The sequence below is a fragment of the Lactuca sativa genome, chromosome 4, assembly GCF_002870075.4.
Source record: "Lactuca sativa cultivar Salinas chromosome 4, Lsat_Salinas_v11, whole genome shotgun sequence".
Classification (NCBI taxonomy): Eukaryota; Viridiplantae; Streptophyta; class Magnoliopsida; order Asterales; family Asteraceae; genus Lactuca; species Lactuca sativa.
In genome coordinates, this window is record NC_056626.2 from 247,749,147 (window position 1) to 247,772,273 (window position 23,127).

Consider the following 23,127-nt stretch of genomic DNA (forward strand, 5'->3'; position numbering starts at 1 on the left):
ACATCCTACTATACTCAAGTAGGGTGCATCCTGGTCCCTGACCATCTCAGTCCCAAGTAACAACCTGCTCATGGTATATCATTTCTCGCGACAGACACGCTGCCAAAAACTCTGGTGGAACATCGCCATCAATGTCCACCCGCAGGGTTTACTCCTAACCCCAAAACCGAAGTCTCACACCTCTTATGTTTCCCACATGAAGCGGAAATAGCACCACTCAGGCCACAAAAAGTGTCCCCTTTCTCTCGGCTGATTGCTCCTCTCAAGTCGTAATCCTCCATAAAACCATCTCCACTCATCCTTGATTCTTGCGACTACATCTGACATCTTACCAAAAATATTTGAAATGCTCTCGACCTCCCTCTCAAGGGATGCCTCTTCTGACTCAATCATGGCCCTCAGGCCTAAAACCTCATCGCGCCCAATCTCCACATACTCAATCATAACCGGATAACCGGAGAACCACAAGCGTCATTTACTACGAACCATGGTACTCAGCCCATGACGTCTATTCTCAATCTGCTACGACGCATGGTATTCGAACCATGACATCCCCCTCAATCTGCTGCGATGCATGGTACCCGAACCATGACATCACTCCTCAATCTGCTCCGATGTATGGTACCCGAACCATGACATCACTTCTCAGTCTGCTCCGATGTATGGTACTCGAACCACAACATCACTCCTCCATCTGCTACGGCGCATGGTACTCGAACCATGACATCACTTCTCAATCTGCTCCGATGTATGGTACTCGAACCACAACATTACTCCTCCATCTGCTACGGCGCATGGTACTCGAACCATGACATCACTTCTCATTCTGCTCCGATGTATGGTACTCCAACCACAACATCACTCCTCCATCTGCTACGGCGCATGGTACTCGAACCATGGCAACTCCTTGATCTCTCGTCCCCACGTGTTTCCCTAGTACCCTAAGGATTCTTACTTGGACTGCTCACTGATCCGGTGTCTTCGGTAGTATGGGCCCTATACTACCGCTCACACCGCATCTGTATTCACCCCAAGTCCTCCTCCTAGGATCCTAGATCACAAGCACTCTGATCTCGCTATGCATAGTCTAATCTCCCGCAGACCTCTCGTAAGCTCCTCACTGCTACCTGCTCACTCTCAAGCATCTCATAGCAGCAGAAAACTCCTAGGCTAAGGCATCACAAATCAGTCCACTCTAGTCCTAATATGATTACCTAGCCTACTCTAACATGCATTTTATATAATATCATAACTCATAACACATAATGTAAGAGTATTTTGGGGATTCACCGTTCGGGCATTGGCTGACCGTACACACCTTATACTCTGTTTGCTTCCAAAACCTCTTTTTCTTTTTAGAAAATTTTAGTTTTATTTGAAAATTTCTCAAATCCTCGGTTTGAGTTCAAATACGCCCGAAGGTGCATCTGAATCCCTCAAACCAAGGCTCTGATACCAACTTGCAACACCGTAAAATTTCAAAATAATTTTTCGTTTTCAAAAACACATAATGTATCACATCACAATTTCAAACCCATAATCAATAATGTTTTCAAAACAAATCCCAAGATCTCTACACATAATAAACTCCATCAGTGTGTGTACGTGTCACGCCGTCGCCTTCCCACGGTCCTCGCTAGTACCTGAGACATCAACACAACAAACTGTAAGCATAAATGCTTAGTGAGTTCCCCAAAATACCACATACCACAAATACGCCACTCAAGGCTAAACTCGACCCTCTGGTCAAGATGTCTCAGCGGGACCCTCTAGTCCCGTAGCTCGTCGGACCCTCTAGTTCAGTCATAGCTCATTGGGCCCTCTGGCCCGGTCTGAATCGTTAGACCCTCCGGTCCGGTCTATATCGTTGGACCCTCTGGTCCGGTCTACACAATCATACAGCATACATATAACACATAGCACATAATCTCATACATAGCACGTAATCTCACACATAGCACATAAGACCCTCTGGTCAACTCATTATACCACTCAAGGTAACGTATAGTGAGAAGACTCACCTGGCACGAAGAATCAGCCTCCAATCATGCTGCTTGCCAAACACTAACCTCTAACTCTGTTTCAAATCCCACAATTAACCCAATCAGAAACTAAGTCCAATTTCTCAATTACCAGGTCTAAAGATAGACCATCTACCAGTCCATGACGGTCCTAACCTATTGGGCCCACCAAGGCCCAATAATAAATGGGCTTTCCCCAAGGCCCAACCTCACCCTACAAGACAAGCCCAAAATGAGGCCCAAGACATCAATTTAATTCTCTATTCACAGGCTCCACTAAGCAAGCCCAAGGATTCTGGCCCAACACTTAAAGCCCAAAAGATCACCTAGCCCAAAAGCCTACAGAGGGGTTATGCGGGGCGTACCTCTCTTGGTACGCTCAGCGTACTCAAGCATGCACAAATTTGATCGGGGACCTCAGCCCAGTACGCGGGGCGTACTAGGATTACGCTGGGCGTACTCTCAGTTTCGCTTAAATCAATTTCTGGGTCATAACCCGTTAAGACCTTAACTTATCTCTTGGATCTGGACTTCTTAACATCTCTTACTCCATCAAGTTATCGAATTTAAGCCTTTGCATGGCTGATGAGGTCACAACACATAAGAACTCTTACTTTCTTAACCCAAAATGCTCATAACTCATGCATGGGTAGATTCACACGATCAAGATCTCATTTTTATGGTTCTTCATCACTAGATACACTTAAAACGACAGGTTATTATGCTTTGGAGTGCATCAACTCATAAAGTCTCAAGCTTGGGACCAAAAACCCAAAAATGGACCCTAAAATGCACAAAACAAAAAGAGAGGGAATGCTTGGAGCTTTATACCTTCAAATGATGCTCTAGCCCCAAGGAAGCTCAGATCCACAACCTGCTCTTCGACTTCACTCCCTTCCATGCTCCTTCTTAACTCTCAAAAGTCCACAAGAACACAAACAAGCTCATCATGGCCACCATAAGCTTCAAGAGCGGATATTAGGGTTTAAGAGGGTTTAATAACTGAAGAAGGTGGCCAGAAATGAGACCATCTCTTTCTTTTTATACGGACACTTCACTAAATTAGGGTTTTCTTCTGTGCCTAGTACGCCCAGCGTACCCCTGGTACGCCCAGCGTACTAGGTGGCTCTTGCTTAAGAAACACGCGTATCTGTACGCTAAGCGTACGCATACGTACACCCAGCGTACTTCGCTGCCAATTTCTTGACTTTAAGGACTTAAGTTGTCAACCCTCCAAACTTCCATAGCTTCTAAGATAAAACTTTGATTCCACAATCCTCATACATATTGAAAGGTAATGATATCCCTTACGTTTCTAGCAACTCGCCTCAACCCTAAACCTTCTCGCGCCCGACTTTTGGCCCACCAACACTAATCACGGACAATCTGAAACAGGATGTTACATGAATATTAAACATTATATTTACATATGAATATTACAAGACATTTTCACAAATATAAATAATTTTTATATGTTATTCACATATGAATACCATACAGCTTTGCATATTTGTTTTTTTTGTTTTAATAATAATATACTAAGAAAACATATTCATATATGAATATAACGTGGTAATTTAGTTTATGCATTTCATCAATCAGTTGGAGTACATACAATTTAACTTTTTTTTAAAATGTTAAAAACATGATATTTTGACTATTTAAATCTTACAAAAGAGTAGATTGATAGAGAATTATATGAAAATTTTCAAAAAAAAAAAAACGATTTGATCTTTTTCTAACCTCAACTTTGAAGTTTTATTTGATAATCGAAGTTGAATTAATGATATGAAGTGGATTTTTGTTGATTATCGATGATGTCGATCTAATAACGCTGGGAGTATAATTAATCATAGATGTTGAAGATTTGATCATATTCAAGCACAATTGAATGTTGAATTAAAAGAGCCAAAAACGAATTTTTGTTGTTAACTGTTGAATCGTGTTGATTATTGACGAAGATCGATTATTGATTAGCACCGGATGATGTTGATGATGGTTTAATTGAAGAAATCTGGATGATTGTTGAAAGTTGGAGAAGAAATTTGGATGATGAACGATGAATGACTTTGAACTGTAATCTAATCTCTACATATACGTATTTGAGATTGAATGTTGTTATCATATTTATAAGTTTGCCACCGTGTCTTTTTATGTTTAGATAAAATGAGTGGCTGAGAATGATTTTCCCATTCTCAACCTTTTTTATTTTTATCAATTGAACTCACCTCTCTCTCTCTCTCTTATATATATATATATATATATATATATATATATATATATAAAAGAAATATATATATTTTTTTCTATATGAATATAAAAAATGATATTGGTTCCTATAACACTTAGCGCTCCATGCAATTAAGATAAGACAAATAGTTAATTAAGAGATCCACGTAGGTAAGGATAAATGCACATGTAGATTACGTTCACGTGTCAGCCCAATGACGTAGGGACACCTCATCATTAGACTAGAATAATTAAGAGATAGAAAGTTGTAGTGCACATTTTTTATATAAAGCAATATTACAATGCCTATTTTTTATAAAAACATGTCAGTAATTCACGTGATTTCCTCGTGCAACGACCAAATTGCTTTGCTTGCACTGTTGTGATTGGGGTGGTGAGGAGACTTGGAAATTACAACTCTCCTTTGGTGCACCAGAATTCCCGTGCATTCCTGCCTCACGGCTGACACTTACCATAATCACATAGTTACTCGATGCGTCACAAATACTTGAATACCTTGAAACTGATTCCAAATGCATGTGTCACTCAATACCCAAAAATGGATATTACATATGGGTTTACCAAATCACCTTTGTTTAGCTGTTATTTGATTGATTTTTTTTTACCTTATCTACAGTTAAATAATAATGATATATGCACTCATCTTATTTGTTTTTGCTTCACTTCCATAAATATAAATACTGTTGTCTCAATGATTTATATTACAAGAATAAAATAGCCACTCATGTGCCAAGTTTCAATCTTGTACCAAATGGTTACATCTTTTTCAACATTCAGCCTTGAAAATCATGGATATGAAAACCCATACCCCTCTTCAAATGGTCCCAATTTTTAATATGTAATATCTTCGTTGTTTTGGTACTCACACATCAGGATAAAAATACACATGTTTGTTGCTAGTAGGTGTCACGATACCAATAGATTAAGAAAAAAACTAATATGTTTTTCTTTAACTTATATACATCGCTAAAAGACAAACTTATTAATTTCTTGACACTGTTGATATGTTTCTCTATCACACACAAACACATAGTAGATCTTTCTTTACAAAAGAGAGGCTTGGTGGGGAGTGAGGAAGACAAGATGGTTGCATAATAAATAAGAAACAAACATTTGATTATTTGAATTACAATACAAACAATTAACATCCTGCCATTATTTGAGTTCCTCATTTTTTTCTAATTGGAATAATAGAGTTCCAACCATTCCCATCATTAAATAGTGACAATTCTAGACTTAATAATACATGAGTACCACTGTTATCTGTAAATATATGGTATATCATTACAAGAACTATAATTTAAATTTATAAAATACTAAAACTTATTGTTACAAAAATTAATTCTACGTCACGTGAATATTCGACTTAAAATAATACAGTATATTATAATGGTATATATGGTGTCATATAATCTTATTGATTTTTATTAATTTATATATAACTTATCTTGCATAAAAATTAAACATTTCTTTTAATCACAAAACATGGATACAGTCATTCTACGTATGTCACTGATAATATAAATAAATTAGCAATGAAACAATTAAAAAAAATTGTTGCAAAATTTTCATAAGAGATGTCTCGAGACACAAAGTTAATGATATTCTTTCGATAGATCCAAAATTCTCAAACATGTAATCATTTATCACCCCTTTGCCAATGCATATATGTTAATCCAGGTGATTGTAAATACAAAACAAGAGAACAAACTTGTAACATCTAAACTTTATTTTTTGATAATGTTATCCAATTGGACTATCTAATTTCCCATAAAATAACATCTATATATTTCAAATGTTATTTTTCGAGAGAAGTTGGTGATTAAAATAGTACAACTTGCATGGATTCAAAATCCCAAGATTAGATATCGCTATGACAACAATTAAAGCCGCTCATATAACCATGATATGGAATATTTTATACCCAGAAATATATCTCTCTTCTCAACTAATTACGCACCTAAATAGTTCTGAACGTTTTGGGCAGGCTGCTGATAAACTTTGGCTGATGTTCCCATGGGAATGTAAGTTCCACTTGTCATCGGCACCGGAAAACCAATCCCAGCGGCTGTTAAAGGTCGGTTCTCGCCAGCTTTCTCAAGTGATTGTACCTGGTTCTTTAAGAACTTCACATAATGAATCGCTTCATCAAGCATGGAGGCGGTATCCATCTTTGTACCACCAGGAACAAGTCTTTGAAGTATCCTAATCCTCTCACTAATCCTCTCTCTCCGATGCCTCGCAGCCACACTCTGCGGATCCTTGGATATCTTCACATTCCGCCGTTTAGGTGGTTTCACGGACTCCGGGTCAATGTGAATTGGTTGCATCGCTGCAATACGAAATATCATCTCCCTCATTGCTGCCATAGAATTACGTTTCTGTTCAACCGAAGACTGACCGTCTACATTACCACTGTTCCTCCACCGCGCAGTTGATAAAAACTGCACCTCACCACCTGTAGTTTGTGCTGGAGAGGTGAAAGAGATGGTGCTAGACGGGTTCAAGAGTGCAGGTGATCCGAAACGTGAATCTTCCATAAACTGCGACATGTTAGTATTCACGTTGGTGGAGCTGCTACTTCCGTGATCTGTGAACTCAGTTGATGGCTCTTGATCATCTCCATACATACCACCGAAATCCGGGAGCTTTTCAAGCTGCAACATCATCATCATGTCCGTTTGATCCTCGGAAATGGATTTGAGAAACTCAATGTCCATTGCAGCGTAAACTTTCCTTTTATAGTAACCCTAATGTACAAAGTGGAAAGTTATGGGGGTGTCGTGCTCTTGAAAAGCTAATGGGCAGGGGACAGAGGGATGGGTAAAGTAAAGAGAAGGGATAGATAGACTGGGAGTTGTATCAGAATGTTGCAGAGAAAGATATATAGACACACACTGTGTGAGAGAGAGAGACTATCGGAAATGCGTTTAGTTTTGTATATTGAAAAGCTTATCAATTCAACACAAAAGCTGATATATATATATATATATATATATATATATATATATATATATATATATATATATATATATATATATATATATATATATATATATATATATATATATATATATATATATATATATGAAAAATCTTAATGTTTAAAAATTATTTTAAAATGATATTTGTTAATATATATGATCTTAATATCTTATAGCAAATTGTTACTTATTGATTATTTATTAGAGTACTTAGATTATAAATCAATATATAATCAACACTTGTATTTCATTAGAAAAATAATTATTTTATGAGAATAATATTTTAACAAGTAATTTAGGAAATGATAATAAAAGAGATAAAAAAAAACTAGTTATATTCAGAATGTATAGTTGCTTCTTGTAACACTCGTTTTCCGAAATTGATAAGATGAAGATTTTGGACTTCAAAGATAAGGTTTTGAGGAAAGACATGATGCCACGGCGTGACACATATCTAGCCACAACGTAGTCATGTCATTTAAATGACGATCGAAGTTGGCTTGGAACCACGACTTGGCAAGAGGGTGACCATAACGTGGAGCTCTGGAATGTATAAAGCTTCTAGCTTTAACATTCTTGTTTCTCATTTCATGCTTTAAGCTGCTTTTTAATCCTTTGAAAGGATGTTCTTGGAGTTTTGAGCAACTCTAGAATCTTAGACTTGCTTGGTGACCATTTCTTTGCCTAATCTGATGGAAAAAGTGTTAGCTCATGGTTCCTTTTGAACCATGCACATGTTTTGGTCATATTAAGGGCTTAATGGACATAGTGTTCTTGATCTTGTATTGAAGTGACGTCATAACGAGTAAAGTTGGAAACTTTATCCATTACATCACTGAAAATGAAAAGTTTAAAATTTTTTAGGCTTTGATCTGTAAGGATTAAGCTCTTAATGATGAAAAGAGCATCCTGTCAGAAATCACAGCGTAACCATGGAAGGCCCACGACGTAGTTGTTCTCTGCATTGTGATTGTTTTGTCTTGACTTGCTACGACGTGGTGACCATTGACTTTCGTCGACCGTTGACCTTTGACTTTTGAATAGTTTGGCTTCGGGTCAAAATTAAAGGATTTGGGTTGTCGATTAAGGATTCGTCTTTATTTAGTGATAGTCAGTTTGCAGGATTGATCAGTTCAACCAAGTGAGAGTGTTGTTGTGTTCCTCCGGTCCTGTGCTTCGGTGAGTTTTCTTAGTATGCCACGTATAACATTATATACCATATGTATGCTAGGATAGTGGTATTGATATATTACAAGTGTTACTTGGCTAGGATAACTTCTTGTTAAATATGTGCATTATAAGACACTTGGTGTCATGGAATACTAGACTGGTGGGGTTTTTCCTGTTGATTGTATTATACGATTAGATGTCATGAATAACTAAGGTAATGATAGTATTGATTGACCATTAAGTAAATACCTAGGGGGTGTATGTAGTTTAAGTTGGATAGCCTAAGAAATCTTGGTCTAAAGCCTTGTTGCATGGTTCTTGTTTGATTTATTGCTTACGGGTAGGATCATCTGTTCGACTGTTTATCTGACTCTTGTTTACATATGACTATATATTTATGAGGCGTTTGTCAATATTAACATTGTCCTCGACATGGATATGGACATGAATAGAATGAAAGACCAGGATGTAGCCCCTGGCAAGATGTGTAGTGGCAAGAGTTCCAATTGACAATAAGTATGATGACTATGTGTGATGTATGCATGTTGAAAGGAGAGTTGGTAGATCGAGGCTAGAACCGAGAACTTATTTATATGCAATGTATATATGGTGCATTATGTGGTATATTTGTGAACGCACTAAGCTTTACGCTTACAGTTGTGGATTAAATGTTTTGTAGCTTATTCGTGTGAAGAGCTCAGCAAGACTGTATACTCACATCGAAGATATTGGTTTCTGCTGTTTTTGCAAATTAACACTGTTAATCTTATGGTTTTCGAAAAAAATAAATGTCACTTAATGATTCTAAGTAAAGGTTTTAATGGGTAATTCTATTTTAAATGAAAATTTTATGTTGTGATTTTGGGACGTTACACTTCACCTTAAGGCTTATTTGGTATTAGTCTTAATAGCTTGAGAACAACTTATATAGAAATGAAGACTAGCATCTTGAAGTGGTTTATCCTTGCTTGGTGGATACTTCTACAAAATCTCTATTTCGAGTCTTTTTCCTTACTCATCAACTTGTAACCTCTCGAGAGGATTAAATTATTCAAAGGTTGTTTCTTTTTCTTTCTACGGATGTATTAATCTTTCAACGCTTTTAAAAAATGATCCTTGGTGGGTTAAAGTGATTTTAATTTTATTCTATTTTTAAACTTTATGTTTCCGTTTTTAGCGTTTTTGGTTAAACTATCACAAACATTTTTCCAAACTTGGTTAGATTATTAGATTATTTGGTATAATCTTTGTTTTGGAAAACACGCATGGTTTTCTTTTTATAAGAAAATTTCATACATATTTTATAAGACAACTTGAAAATATTAATAATGGTTATTTCATGTGACAAATTTACATGAATATTATGTCACCAAAGTGTTTTAGAACAACAAAGTGGTATATATATATATATATATATATATATATATATATATATATATATATATATATATATATATATATATGTGTGTGTGTGTGTGTGTGTGTATGTGTTATGTGCATAAACTATCAAGGTCCATGTACGTTGTTTGTGTTGATTTGATAAACGGTTGTAATATTTATTTATTCATTGGTATGTAATATTAAATAGATGGTTTTTAATTTGTTTATTTTTATAAGTAATATATTACTTTTATAAATAGTTAATTTTTATAAAATTTAATAAGAATAAAGATAGTAGCCATTTTGAAGATCAAAAGTTCATAAACATGATTTTATTTGTTTGGTATAATAAAGTGTTGTGTCAAATGTATGCTTTTATAGTTTTGTTCATTCCGAAATGGACCTGTCTAGGTTCTAAACTGCTATGTAATATATTGTATATATATATATATATATATATATATATATATATATATATATATATAGCATGCATGTAACATATTAGGGTTACGCTTTTAATACCCTAACACCTTTTGTAGGCTCTCATAGAAAAGTTTTGTCTTTAAGAACTCTTGTAGAGCCATTTTAATCTAAGCATTTGGCACACATTTGATCATTGTTTCTTGTCATTACTTTCTCTCTAAAATGTAGAAACTATCGATCATTATTGTTCTCACAGTTGGTATCAGAGAAGGAGATAGTGTAATCAATTCTCTATTCTTTTATCGAGTAACGAGTTTTGTTAGGGTTTTACGTTTTTCTTAGATATGTTGTTGTTGTCTCAATCGTTTCAATCGACTGTAGATCCTAGATCGAGATCTCTAGATTACCCTTGAACTCGATTCAAGTTTTACACATCTGGTTTTATATATGCTTTAGTGAATTCTTGACAATATGCCTAATGACAATCCTTATGCTCTTTCATTCAATCTCTCAAGCAGCATTGGATCTACGACAAGGATTCCAATCCTCTTTCCAAAAGATTATGAAGTTTGGGCTCTTCACTTTGAAGATTACGCTCTTGGAATCGAAGAACATGGTTCCACTATATGGCAGAAAATGACACAGGAAACATTCACGTATTCAAGTACCAGAAAAGCAATCAAAACTCTGGGTAATTATAATGCACTCATTATTGAACATAGTGACATTCCAAACAATGACAAGAATAAACTAATGCGTAATATAAAATCAATAAAAATCATTCGATTTGCTCTTGCTTCAGACACTTTTCTTCTTGTTAGTGCATGTGATATTGCAAAAGGTATTTGGGATAGGCTGAAGGAGTTGTATTCGGGTGATGTTGATTTAGAACAGTATTTGAAAACGATGATCTTGTTGGAGTTTGGATCGTTTGTACAAAACCATGATGAGAAGTCAGATCAGACGTTGAATCGCTTCAATTATTTGTTAAGTAGAATGCTCAAATACAATCTGGAGCATAGAGTTATTGAACAAAAAGTCACATTCATGAATAGATTCAGATCTGAATAGAAGGCTATAGTTTCCAGTGTTAAGGCACAGGAATAATTCAAAAACTATTCGTTGGCCAAACTAGTGGGTATTCTGAGATCTCATGAAGATGAAGTTACTAAGGAAGCAAAGCTTATTTCTAGTGTCGGATACTTGGCGTTAGTTGCGAAAGGTAAGAAGTCGGCAGAAGATGATTCCGAATCCGACTTCTTAGATAGTGAACTCTCAAATGAAGAAAAAGAATTAACGGTTTCTAATCCAAAGAAGTTGTTTAAGAAGAATTTCTCTCATTATATAAACAAGTACAAGCAGGGTAATTCCAGCTCGGAAAAGCCAAAAGAAGAGAGTTACAAAAGTTCTCAGAATGATGAGGAGAAAAAGGAAAATAGGTTGTTGGGTGATTCGGGTTATGACTGTAATTATTATGATGGAAAAAATAACTTCGCAAAGGAATGCATGCTAAGGTAGTAGAATGTGAAGAAGGAAAAGGAGAAAGATGAAGCGTATTATGTTCAGAAGATAGAGGAACTCAGAAAGAAAAGTGTATCGAATGTAAAACCAACGTTGATAGTGCAAGAATAAAGTGATGATGGTCAAGTCGAAGTGTGGTTTACAGATTCAGAAGATGATGAGGTAAGGAAACCCACCCATGGAGGGTGCGTTGTGGTGAATTCAGAGAAGCAAGGCTATGAAGACAAATGTTTGATGGTTCATAATGGTAGTTCCGAACCAAGAGGATATGCTACTAATGGTGGAAAAGCATCTAAAAGTTGTTTCGCCACAAAGACAGTCTCGGAGCAAGTGAAAGAGTGCGAGAAGGTGGTTGCCAAGGTACATTCTATTCTCAAATCTCTTAATATTTCTGTGTCCCATTATGCTTCTGAATTAGATGACTTGTGATATACTATTTCTAATTTTAATGATAGTATACAATGAACTCATCTCAATAATTCTAATACGAATGATCAACTTAATAGGGTAACATTTAAGAGTGAAGAGAGAATATTAAGAGTATAGACTTTGGAAGTAGAGCTTACTAGATCTTGAGATGATATTATTTACCTTAAAAGAGATTGTATTGCACTTTTGAAACAAAGGAATATTTTTTGTTTGATTGCTAAGCATTTATATTTTAATATTACTCAGCTTCATTTGGATTGTAAAATAGGGAAACATTTGCATAAAATTATTTTACCCTTTCTTGAATTGAAAGATAATGAAATCGATGTTGAATTCTATAAATGCGAATCGATTGTTTCTTCGGATGACGTTTCTGATTCCTACAGGGTTGGACTTGAGAAAATTGAGGAATATATTCAGTCCAAAGACCATAATAACATGTTGAAAGAAATGTTAAATGAATAAGATAAAGAAGAAATTAAGTTAAGTGCTATGCAAAAATATGACTTATTATGCAAGAAATTGAGTTCAGACAATGCACTTAATTCTGAGAATTTTTCTGAATTTGATGAAAGTGAAATGAGTGAAATATATGTAGAGGACGAAATTGATTGTTCTATTTTTGCACAAAATGTTAATGAACCAAAGAAAAATTTGATTTCAAAAAACTCAATCGAATTTGTTCGAATTGTTAAAAACAAAAGTTCAAAAGTTTTAAAAGAAAAAGCAACTATTTTTCTGAAAGTTCAAACAGTTCCAAATCATGTTTTGTAAAGAAAGGACTGGAAAAATGACACATCTGAATTAACATCCTTGGTTACTGATGATAATACGAAGGGGTGTGATGAATTATTCTGGTCAAAGCCGATAGATAATGCGTATGAAACAAAAGGTCTTTCTGAAATGACCTCTTGGAAAACAAAATGAAAATTCGTTTCAGAACCATCGAATCACGTGGAACTTTTGTTACGAAAACGTCGAACCATGTGGGACAAAAGATGTTTCAAGTGAAACCTCTTCGGAAGAGAATGAAACGCCAATCAGAAAGGAAAAACTGAAATATAACATTCACAAATCTATTAAAGAATTGATTGCAAAGAAAATATGATTGAATGCTAGATATAGAAAAAAAGATAGTGTGTTTGGAAGAAAATGAATACCAATCAAAGTTTTGTCAACACAGAACGATCTTCTAATCAAAATAAAGATTCATCTCAAATTCTGAAACAAAAGTCAAGTTTTTCTTCCAATCAAGCTTGTTTGGAAAAGTCATGAATTTTGAAACCTATAGGCAAATGACAAGTTTTAAGAGTTAAAACAAAATTGCTTCGGAACCAAAAATTACCCTCAAAGAAAAAGAATGGCTACGAAATTCGAAGAATACATTCAACGAAAAGTTAATGTTGTTGAAGTTAATCTTTGTTATATGAAAGTTGAAGTTTTTAAAGTGGAAAAAGGGATGAACTGTGCTTTGAAAACAAAATCCTTTTGGGTTGCTTAAAAGTAAATTGCCTTGTTCAAAAGAAATCCTCAAAAGGACCCAAGTTGGTTTGGGTTCCTAAAACTCCCTAAATTTTGCAGGTTATGCGTGACGAACAGTGTGATTTAGAATGGTACATTGATTGCGGCTGTTCTCGTCACATGACAGGAAGGAGAAAGAAGTTGCAAGAGTTTCGGTCTTTAAAGGATGTCAGAAGAGTGATGTTTGGAAAAAAACGTTACATGAGAATTAAAAGGATATGGCATGATCACAAATAGTGAATTCACAATTTGGAAGGTAGCTTACGTTGAAATCTTACAACATTATCTAATCCGAATTTCTCAATTGGTTGTAGGTATAGGTCTGAATGTGTATTTTGATGATAAAGGTTCAAAAATTATTGAAAAGAAATCTAAAGTTGTTCTTTTACAGTCTAGAAGGAAAGGAGAGATGTATCCTACGAATCTGAATCAGATCCAAGGAAAATCTTTTATCTGATTGCTTACGAAATCCTCTTCGGATGATAGTTGGTTATGGCACATAAGACTTTCCCATCGGAATTTCAAGGATATCAACAAGCTCGTGATTGGTGATCTCGTACGCGGGCTACATCTTCTAAAATTCAAAAATGAACACTTATGTGCTGCTTGTGAGCTCGGAAAATAGAGGAGGAAAAGTCATTCATCCATTATAATTACCAAAATCATTGAACCACTGGAACTTTTGCACATTGATCTATGTGGTCCCTCTGCCATCGAGAGTATTGGTGGTAACAAATATATTTTGGTTATTTTCGATGATTTTTCTAGATTTACCTGTGTATTCTTTATTAGAAAAAATCTGATGCAACTCAGAAGCTGATAGATTTCATCAAGCACGTGGAGCTACAATTACAAAAGCTAGTTCAGAAAATTTATAGTGATAACGGTTCGGAATTCAAAATTCATGCGTTTGAAGAATATTTGACCGGAAAAGGGATTTCTAATAATTTATCTTCGCTTTACACTACACAGCAGAACGGCGTAGGTGAAAGACAAAATCACTCTCTCTGTGAAGCTGTAAGGACAATGTTGTCTTTTGTGAATCTTCCCTTGTACTTCTAGATGGATGTCATTGCCACCCATTGTTTTACTCAGAATCGTTCCTATATCAACAAAAGATTTCTGATTACTCCATATGAAATTTTGAACAATGGGAAACCTAATGTTAAATTCTTTCATGTGTTTGGTTTTAGGTGCTTCTTACTAAATTCTAAAGACAATTGGAATAAATTGTACGTGAAAGATGACAAAGGAATTTTTCTGGGATATTCCTTGACATTAAAGGCCTATCGAGTTATGAACAAGAAGTCAAAGAAGATTGAGGAAACATACTACATCAGGTTTAATGACAATTATATGATGAAATATCAAAAAGAAGATTGTCAATCTGAGGAAAAATTTTCATCAAAAAATTGTATGACTATTTCTTTCATGAATTTATATGAGGAATTTCTAAATTTTTTTGATGAACCTCACAAAGAAATTTCCTTAGAATGAAACACAAAATACAATCAAGAAGACGAACTGATCAAGATTGTTGACAAAGCTGCCAAAAATGCAGATATTCCTCCTGAGCAACCAATTTTGAATGACCCTCAACCAAAATCTTCTGATTCTCCAATCCAGGGGAGAGTTCCACTCAAAACGTCAATACAGATATTCCTTTCTTGGGGGGGGGGGCATTCCATTCCAAATGTTGGGTCACATGCAAACTTACAGGGGGAGAATAGTGAAAATAATGACTCAAACGTACAATCAGAATTCGAAGAAGTCTTTGCTGAAATCAATCCAGCTTATGATTAGAACTATCTTCCTATGACAAATTGGACCAAAGATCATCCAAGATCTCAAGTTATCGTAGATTCATCTTTAGGAGTTCTTACACTTGCTAAAAAAAGCAAAACAAACTGCATTATTTTCAAAATTGGAATTTTGCATGTTTAACTCTTTTATTTCTAAAATTGAGCCTAAAATTATCAAAATTACTCTTGATCATGCAGATTGGGTTCAAGCTATGCAGGAAGACCTCAATGAATTCGAGCGGAATAAAGTATGTAGATTGGTCCCCAATTCGAATGATGCATCTTTAGTCGGAATGAAATGGGTATTCCGGAATAAAATGGATAAAGAAGGAAATGTAATTCTCAACAAGGCATGTTTGGTCGTTAAAGGTTACTATTAAGAAGAATGAATTGACTACGAAGAGATGTTCGCACCGGTGGCTAGAATGGAATCTGTTCGCATTTTCTTGCCTATGATGCTCACAAAAAGTTTGATGTCTATCAAATGGATGTGAAGTGTACATTTCTGAATGGAGATCTTGAAGAAACTATCTATGTTGAACAACCTCTAGGTTTTGTGAACGAAAGATTTCCGAATCATTGATATGCTCTAGATAAAGCAGTATATGATCTTAAACAAGCTCTGAGGGCATGGTGTGAAACTCTGACTTGTTTCCTTAAGCAATCTAAATTCAAACAAGGTATTGTTCATCCTAACTTCTTTCAAAAGAAGGAGGGTAACCATCTAATGATAGTTCAGATTGTACGTTTATGAAATTATTTTGGGATAAGCTAATCTCAGCTTAACAGCTGAATTCGGAAAACTAATGGAAACTAAATTTGAAATGAGTTCTATGGATAAAATTAACTTTTTACTTGGCTTAAATATAAGACAGAGTTCAGAAGGTATATTCAATAATCAAGAAGCCTTCACAAAGACTTTATTGGCTAAATTCTGCATGGTGGGTGATTATAAAGTCAAAGTTCCAATGGTGTTCGGAACGAAACTCACTCCTTCTCTTGACAAACCAGCAGCTGATGTCACTTTATATCGTGATATGATTGTGTCTTTGTTGCATCTAATTTTAAGTCGTCCAGATATTCTGTTTTTTGTGTGTTATTGTGTCTAATTTCAAGCCAATCCTCGAGAACCTCACATGTTGGCAGTCAAGAACATATTTCGGTATCTGAAGCGAACAACTTCTCTTTGTCTATGGTATCCATCGATTTCTGGATTCTTTGTGCAAGCATATTCTGATGTTGACCTAAGGGGATATGTTCTTGATCGTAAAAGCACTTCCAGGGGATGTCAATTTCTGAATGGCAAGCTTGTTAGTTGGCAATCTATGGAGCAGACATGGGTATCCTTATTGACTTTTAAAGCTCAATACATTGCAACAGCATATTGTACATACCAAGTAGTGTGGATTCAGAACCAACTTAGAGATTATGGAATTAACATGAAGAGAATCCCTCTGTATTGTGATTCTGAAAGTGCCATGAGAATTTGCTACAATCTAGTGCAACACTCCAAGACAAAGCCTATAGCACTGAGATATCTCTTCATAAAGGATCATGTCGAGGATGGGAATGTCGAAGTTCATTTTGTTAGATCCTCAGACCAGTTGGCTGATATCTTCACAAAGGCCCTGCCTAAATCATCATTCAATCGTATTTTACAAGGGTTAGGAATAATTGAAGCCGACTCAGTTCTGAAACCAACTTCGTAATTGCCAAGGTTACTTTTCATGCTCCAAATGGTTCCAAGCTTTGGAATGTTTCAGAACTCACTGTTCACATTCCAATTGGTTCCGAGCTTTGGAATGCTTCGGAAGCTACTGTTCATCCTTGTTTTGGAATGTTGTATATTCTTTTTAAATTAAGTCTGTCCCGACTTCTTCCGAGCTTCGGAATGATTCGGAAGTTACTATTCATTTAATTTCTGAATTCTTTTGTCTTAGTTATTTTTCTTTATTTTTGTTTTTATATTTTTTAGAAAATCAAAAATCTCAAAAATATTTCTCTTTATTTCTGTTCTTATTTTTTTTTAGAAAATCAACAATCTCAAAAATATTTTTCTATATATATATTTTTTACTTATTTCAGAAAAATCAAAAATCTCAAAAATATTTTTCTTTATTTTTATTTTCATTATTTGTAGAAAATTCAATAATGGAAAAAATACTTTATTGTTTTCTATACTTTATTTTTAAAATTTAAAACACCAAAAATATTTTATTTTCAAGGAATTATTGTTTTCTTTTCTTAGGTTAATATTCTCGATTAGCTAAATTAAGAACGAAGGGAAAGGTATCATTCCGAAACTTTGTACTAGATAAGCATCCCTAGAAGCATGTTGTTGAATGTTGTCTAAAGCCTCTCAGACTCTATGTTCGAAACCTTAATGAAACTTCCATTTTGATCGTTTCTTTCCGATCAGGCTATTTATTCACATAAGTCATCGAGCAACCATACTCTTCTCACATTGAGTTAAGAGTTTTCAGCTTGGTCATGCACATAGAGAAGAGGTACAACATCTTCTTTGGAACCAATCTATATTTTCTACATCATTTTCGTGTTCATAAACATAACAAGTATTGCAAATGGCACTAGTGTATGTGCGTATTGGCAACATCTTCTATGTTTTTTATCTTGAAATTGTTATTACCATGATTTTGAGTGGAACCCAAAATCCATATATGTTTTCTAAAATGACGGTGAACAACCTTTTGTGCTAGATAAATTAACCATGGAATTGACGAATAAAACCTTTTTGGTTAGTACCTTTACAAGCTTATAATCTCAATTTTTTGTGATCTTAATGAAATGTTCTCAACCGAAGTCATTTCTTCCCAAAAGATCCAGGTTTTTATTTTTCCTTGAAATTTCTATTATATCCAGTCACTTTAAAGAAAATCCAAATCTTAGTTGTTCTTATGGCTACACTGGTCAAACAAGTACTTCTTTTAGATCTTCGTACTTATGTCAAATTTTAGAATCTGGTTGAAGCTGAAATATCCCTTAAAGCCTACTAAAAGAAACCTTTCAAAATATCTTAATAAAATGATGATCGTAATTCAATGGGAAACCATAAAAGCACTTCGCAGCCTCTCTTGACTCAAAAGGAAGAGAGCGTTGCCCGGGATCCATCTACTTTTCGTATCGAACTTGTTCGATATCACAACATCCAATAAATTTAATTTGCTTTATTTCTATTTCTTTGGCACACACTTGCACAAAAATCCTTGTGATTTTTCAACATCTGGTTTCAATTCTGATTGATCAATTTCATTCTGAAGAATCGATTTTAATTGCAAATATGGATGATAGTTTACTAATTCTGAAACGGCGGTATTATCCAAGATGAAAACTCAAATCAGGCGCCACTTTTGAATTCCCTAACACAAGCGTGTTTGTTAGAACGGCGTCTGACACTTAATAATGAGTTGGCATGCTTTTATAGGCTAATTTCTTGGGCTATAGGAATATGGAACTACGGTTTTCTCTAACCATTTAAAACATATCGTATATAAGGCTATTGAACAGTTGACTCTCCCTCAGCACAAACACAATTCTCAAAACCCTCAAAGCAAAAACTGCCTTTCTACTATTCATCATCTTCTTCAACGAATCAATGGCCGGTTCATCTGAGCATGTTTCTTTCGTCGACCAGTCTGCTTCTATTATCAGGCTCACAGTGAAGCCCAAGCAGTATCTGATTCTTGATCTAGATGCCTCACGTCCTGATGCCCAAATCAAGCCTATGGTCGAGTGTGTCAAGTTTTCACCACTGGAAAAGGCGTTAACAATGGTAGAAGAGGTTCCTATGGTTCATCTTTCTAAATCCTTTTCCACTTCTATCTACAATAAGGCAGAAGATGTTATCCACTTCGAGGTTGCTAATCACAAGACCTCCATCACAAAGCCCCATTTCAGTAGACTTCTAGGGCTCACTTTGACTGAAGTTCTCGTTAATCAATAGTGAATTTTAACCACCTCCCTAATTAAGGTGTTCTATCAAATGGGATACAATGGCGATATCTCACTATTATCCAGGTTCAGGAAATCCTTCCTTCCTCTGATTTCGAATGGGTTATTCACTTTGTTGTTCAAAAGTTTCTCAGAGCGTGTGTTTGGTTCAAATAGTGCAAGCATGTTGTTCTACACTATCATTTATTGATTATACCATGAAGTGAATTTTAACTATAGTTCTGTTCTTTGGGCACAACTAATTCAAAGCACTAGTTTGTCTACTCGACACACTGAGATTTCGTGTGCTAGATTCTGGTTGATTGTGGTGAACTGTGCCCTAAGCCACTTCAAAGTCCCTTTGATAAAATATTCCTTAATGGCTCAAATTCCAACACACCAAAAGTCTACATTTGTGATGTCGGGCACTAGAAACTTCAATTTTGATGGTACAATACCGAATGCAATGTTGCATAGGTTTCCATAAGACAACACCATTATAAGGGAGTATCGCTTGTTACCCTTTTCTAGGGTTCGTCCTATGCCTTTTGATCTATGATAGTTGATTGATGAAAGCAACAAACTGAAGAGGGGAGGTAAAAGGAAAGAAAAATATGCTCCTTCTGAAATTTTTAAATCTCCAAAGACAAGGAAGGCTGCTAAGAAACCGAGATCTCCATCTATGGTTCTCCAAGAAGAGTCAGACGAGAGAACTTTAATAGAGCCTCAAGTGGAAGAGCCACTCCAAAATGAGGAATAAGATACAACTGCCACTTCCGAACAAATCCAAACATAAAATATTCTGAAGGTATCATCTCCGACGTCTTCATCTGTTCCCACTTCTGATATCTTTCATACTATTATCTAAGAACCATTTCTGAATCTCACTACTACTCCACCACCATCAGCCATTAATCTACCAATCTCACTAATTACCTCCACAATTCTGATTTCTTCCATCCCTCCACTACCTCCAAAGAGCCCTATTGGAATATCTCTTCCTCATATCTCAGTCCCTCTATCCTCGGACGTCTTTACGGATTCTACTACTCCTACTACATCATTAGTCACAAGTACACTGGAAGTCCGTGTATCCAAATCCGCTTCGCATCAGGTACATACTTCAGGAATTCATGTCAGCGCATCTGATGTGGGGGCAAATGCCACCACCGGTGTGACTTCCAAACAGGGCACATCAACTGATCCTCCTTCTAATGATACTGATGACATATTGTTCGGAGATGATCATGAGTCCTTTATTGATTTTTTCTTTAGCCCTTTCAGCATCAACATCAACAGTGATGACGATGATGCTCCAACGACCAAAAGGCAGTTTAAATAGTCGAACTAAAAGTTGGATTCATTTTTGGAGTCATATAATCAATCATCTTCGTCTAAATGGGACTACATGTTGACATCTCATAAAGCTACTATGGAGATGCTCACATCGGAAAATGCAAAAGTCCTTGAAGAAGAAACCAAAGTCATCCAAGCTTCGGAAAAGACCATTTATGAAACAACCGCAACAGTCGACAAACTACATCAAGAGGTGAAGGATTTAATGACTGATTTCCAGATCTCCTCAAATAACAACACAAATTCTATGAATAAAGTAATCGAAGGATTTGGATCCTCTTTGCAAGCTGAGAAGGAGGCTCTCTCACTCATTAGTTCCCACATAAAAGTTGAGAATGTTGATCTCAATTCCTCCATTGTCTCAAATATCGAAAAGTTACACATAGATTTAGCCATCGAAAACAAGATAACGAATGATTTGGCTGAGAAAAATCAGAAGGCCAAAGTATTTTCTATGAATCTAAAGAATGCAACTAAGCATAATGTGTATCTTGAAGACGAGAGGACTCTAGTCAGAGCCTTTTTTTTTGAGATCAACTAATAATTGATTAGGCTTGTTGAGACTCGTGACTCCTTGCTCACTGTCTCGGTACGACAACAATTATCTGACAATCTTCAACCGGTCTTTGCTATGCTCAATCAGATCCAAGGTGTTTCTAGAAGCGGGAATTTTTCAAAACAAGGGGAGACAAGGATCAACATCCAAAGTCTGAAACTCATCAGAAGGATAATGTAGCTTCTGGTTCAGGCAATGACAAAGACAATGGAAAAGGTATTTTGGAAGATCATACTGATGAAAATCTGCAAACTACTGAAGAAGAAAGGATTGCCATGGAGAAACAGGATAAAGAGCTAGATGATCTCCATGATCTTCAAAAGAAAATTGAGACAGATGAAGTCGAGGCCAATAATGCGAAAATTATGCTTGAAACTCAGAAATTATTATTTCCTTCTTGGACTATGGAGCACATTCAGAAAGAAGCGAATGATGATCCAAGTATCTACTGGCTAGAGCCCTCAATCTCGTTTGACTTAGACAATGATATGGAAATTCAATTTGATTTTCCCATTACTGCAAGGGAATTTATCTTTCATTGTTTTGAAAAGATTGAGAAGTATCTGATCACTGACAATACAGTAAATTGGAATCACTTTTCTTTTTATTTGAAGTATGCCAAACTACAATACGGGATTTGGGACTTCAAGAGAATAATGACTGTTAAGGTTGGATCGCATGTTCAGATGGAAGACTTTCTGAACATACAGTTCAAGGGATTCATATGAGGTAATCATATTGTAGATGAGTTCACTTTGTCAGACTTGCCATTTATGAACCCATATGACTGGATCTCCTTGTTCTACATCGTTATGAAAGACAAAAACAAGTATGAGCCTATCATTATACATTTGAAAATGATGATCATGTGCTACATCCTTCAAATTGCGAATATGGATGTTGAGATCGCATCTGTTCTGAAAAAGAGGCCCATTCTGAAGCCGGAAGAACAAACAAAGGACATTCAGAAGTTGAAGGTGGGTGTTATAGGAAAGAAGCAATGGAGTATAGTTCTTAAGAGAAAGGAAGGTGATGTAGTTCAGCACAATATGGTCTTTCTACGAGACTAACACATTTACTTATCAGCAGCTCTGAACACTATTCTTTCTTTGGTTGAAGCAAACAAAGAAAACTATGATGTTGACCTCAAATGCTTTTTAGATATGATTTGTTGGTATTTATGTATCTGAGGCTCGCTTCTGAGGATAATACCAAATCCTTTTGATGTGCAAAGAGGACAATGAAGACTCTCCTTTTGAATTTGACACAAAGGCGACGTTGTTAGGTCTAATAAACTGTTGTGTCAATTGTATGCTTTTATAGTTTCGTTCATTCTAAAATGGGCATGTCCAGGTTCTAAACTACTATATAGGGTAATCTATATAAACCATGCATGTAACATATTAGGGTTACACTTTTAGTATCCTAACTCCTTTTGTAAGCTCTCATAGAAAAGTTTCGTCTTTAAGAACTCTTCTAGAGCTGTTTTAATCCAAGCATTAGGCACACTTTTGATCATTGTTTCTTGTCATTAATTCGTCTCTTAAATATAGAATATATCAATATTGTTCTCAAATTATTAAATTTTTATGAATTTATAAAATTATTTTTATGAACTTACTATAAGTGTTAAAGCAAGTGGGAGCATGAAGACATTACAATAAGTTTTTGTTCCTTAATTTATCTTAGGAATGGACTTGACATTTTGTCATGGCTTACAAAATGTCACGAGAAATAGGTGGTTTATGTACATATTTTTTAAATGT

The 23,127-nt window shown here is 35.5% G+C and overlaps 1 protein-coding gene across 1 annotated transcript; it reads right to left on the bottom strand.

The window, feature by feature from the left end:
* Positions 1-5,856: 5,856 nt before the first annotated feature.
* Positions 5,857-7,226, bottom strand: LOC111895574 (transcription factor HEC1). The gene has a single exon (XM_023891660.3). The coding sequence runs from the start codon at positions 6,989-6,991 to the stop codon at positions 6,224-6,226; it is 768 nt and encodes a 255-aa protein (XP_023747428.1). The 5' UTR covers positions 6,992-7,226; the 3' UTR covers positions 5,857-6,223.
* Between the last annotated feature and the right edge of the window lie 15,901 nt (positions 7,227-23,127).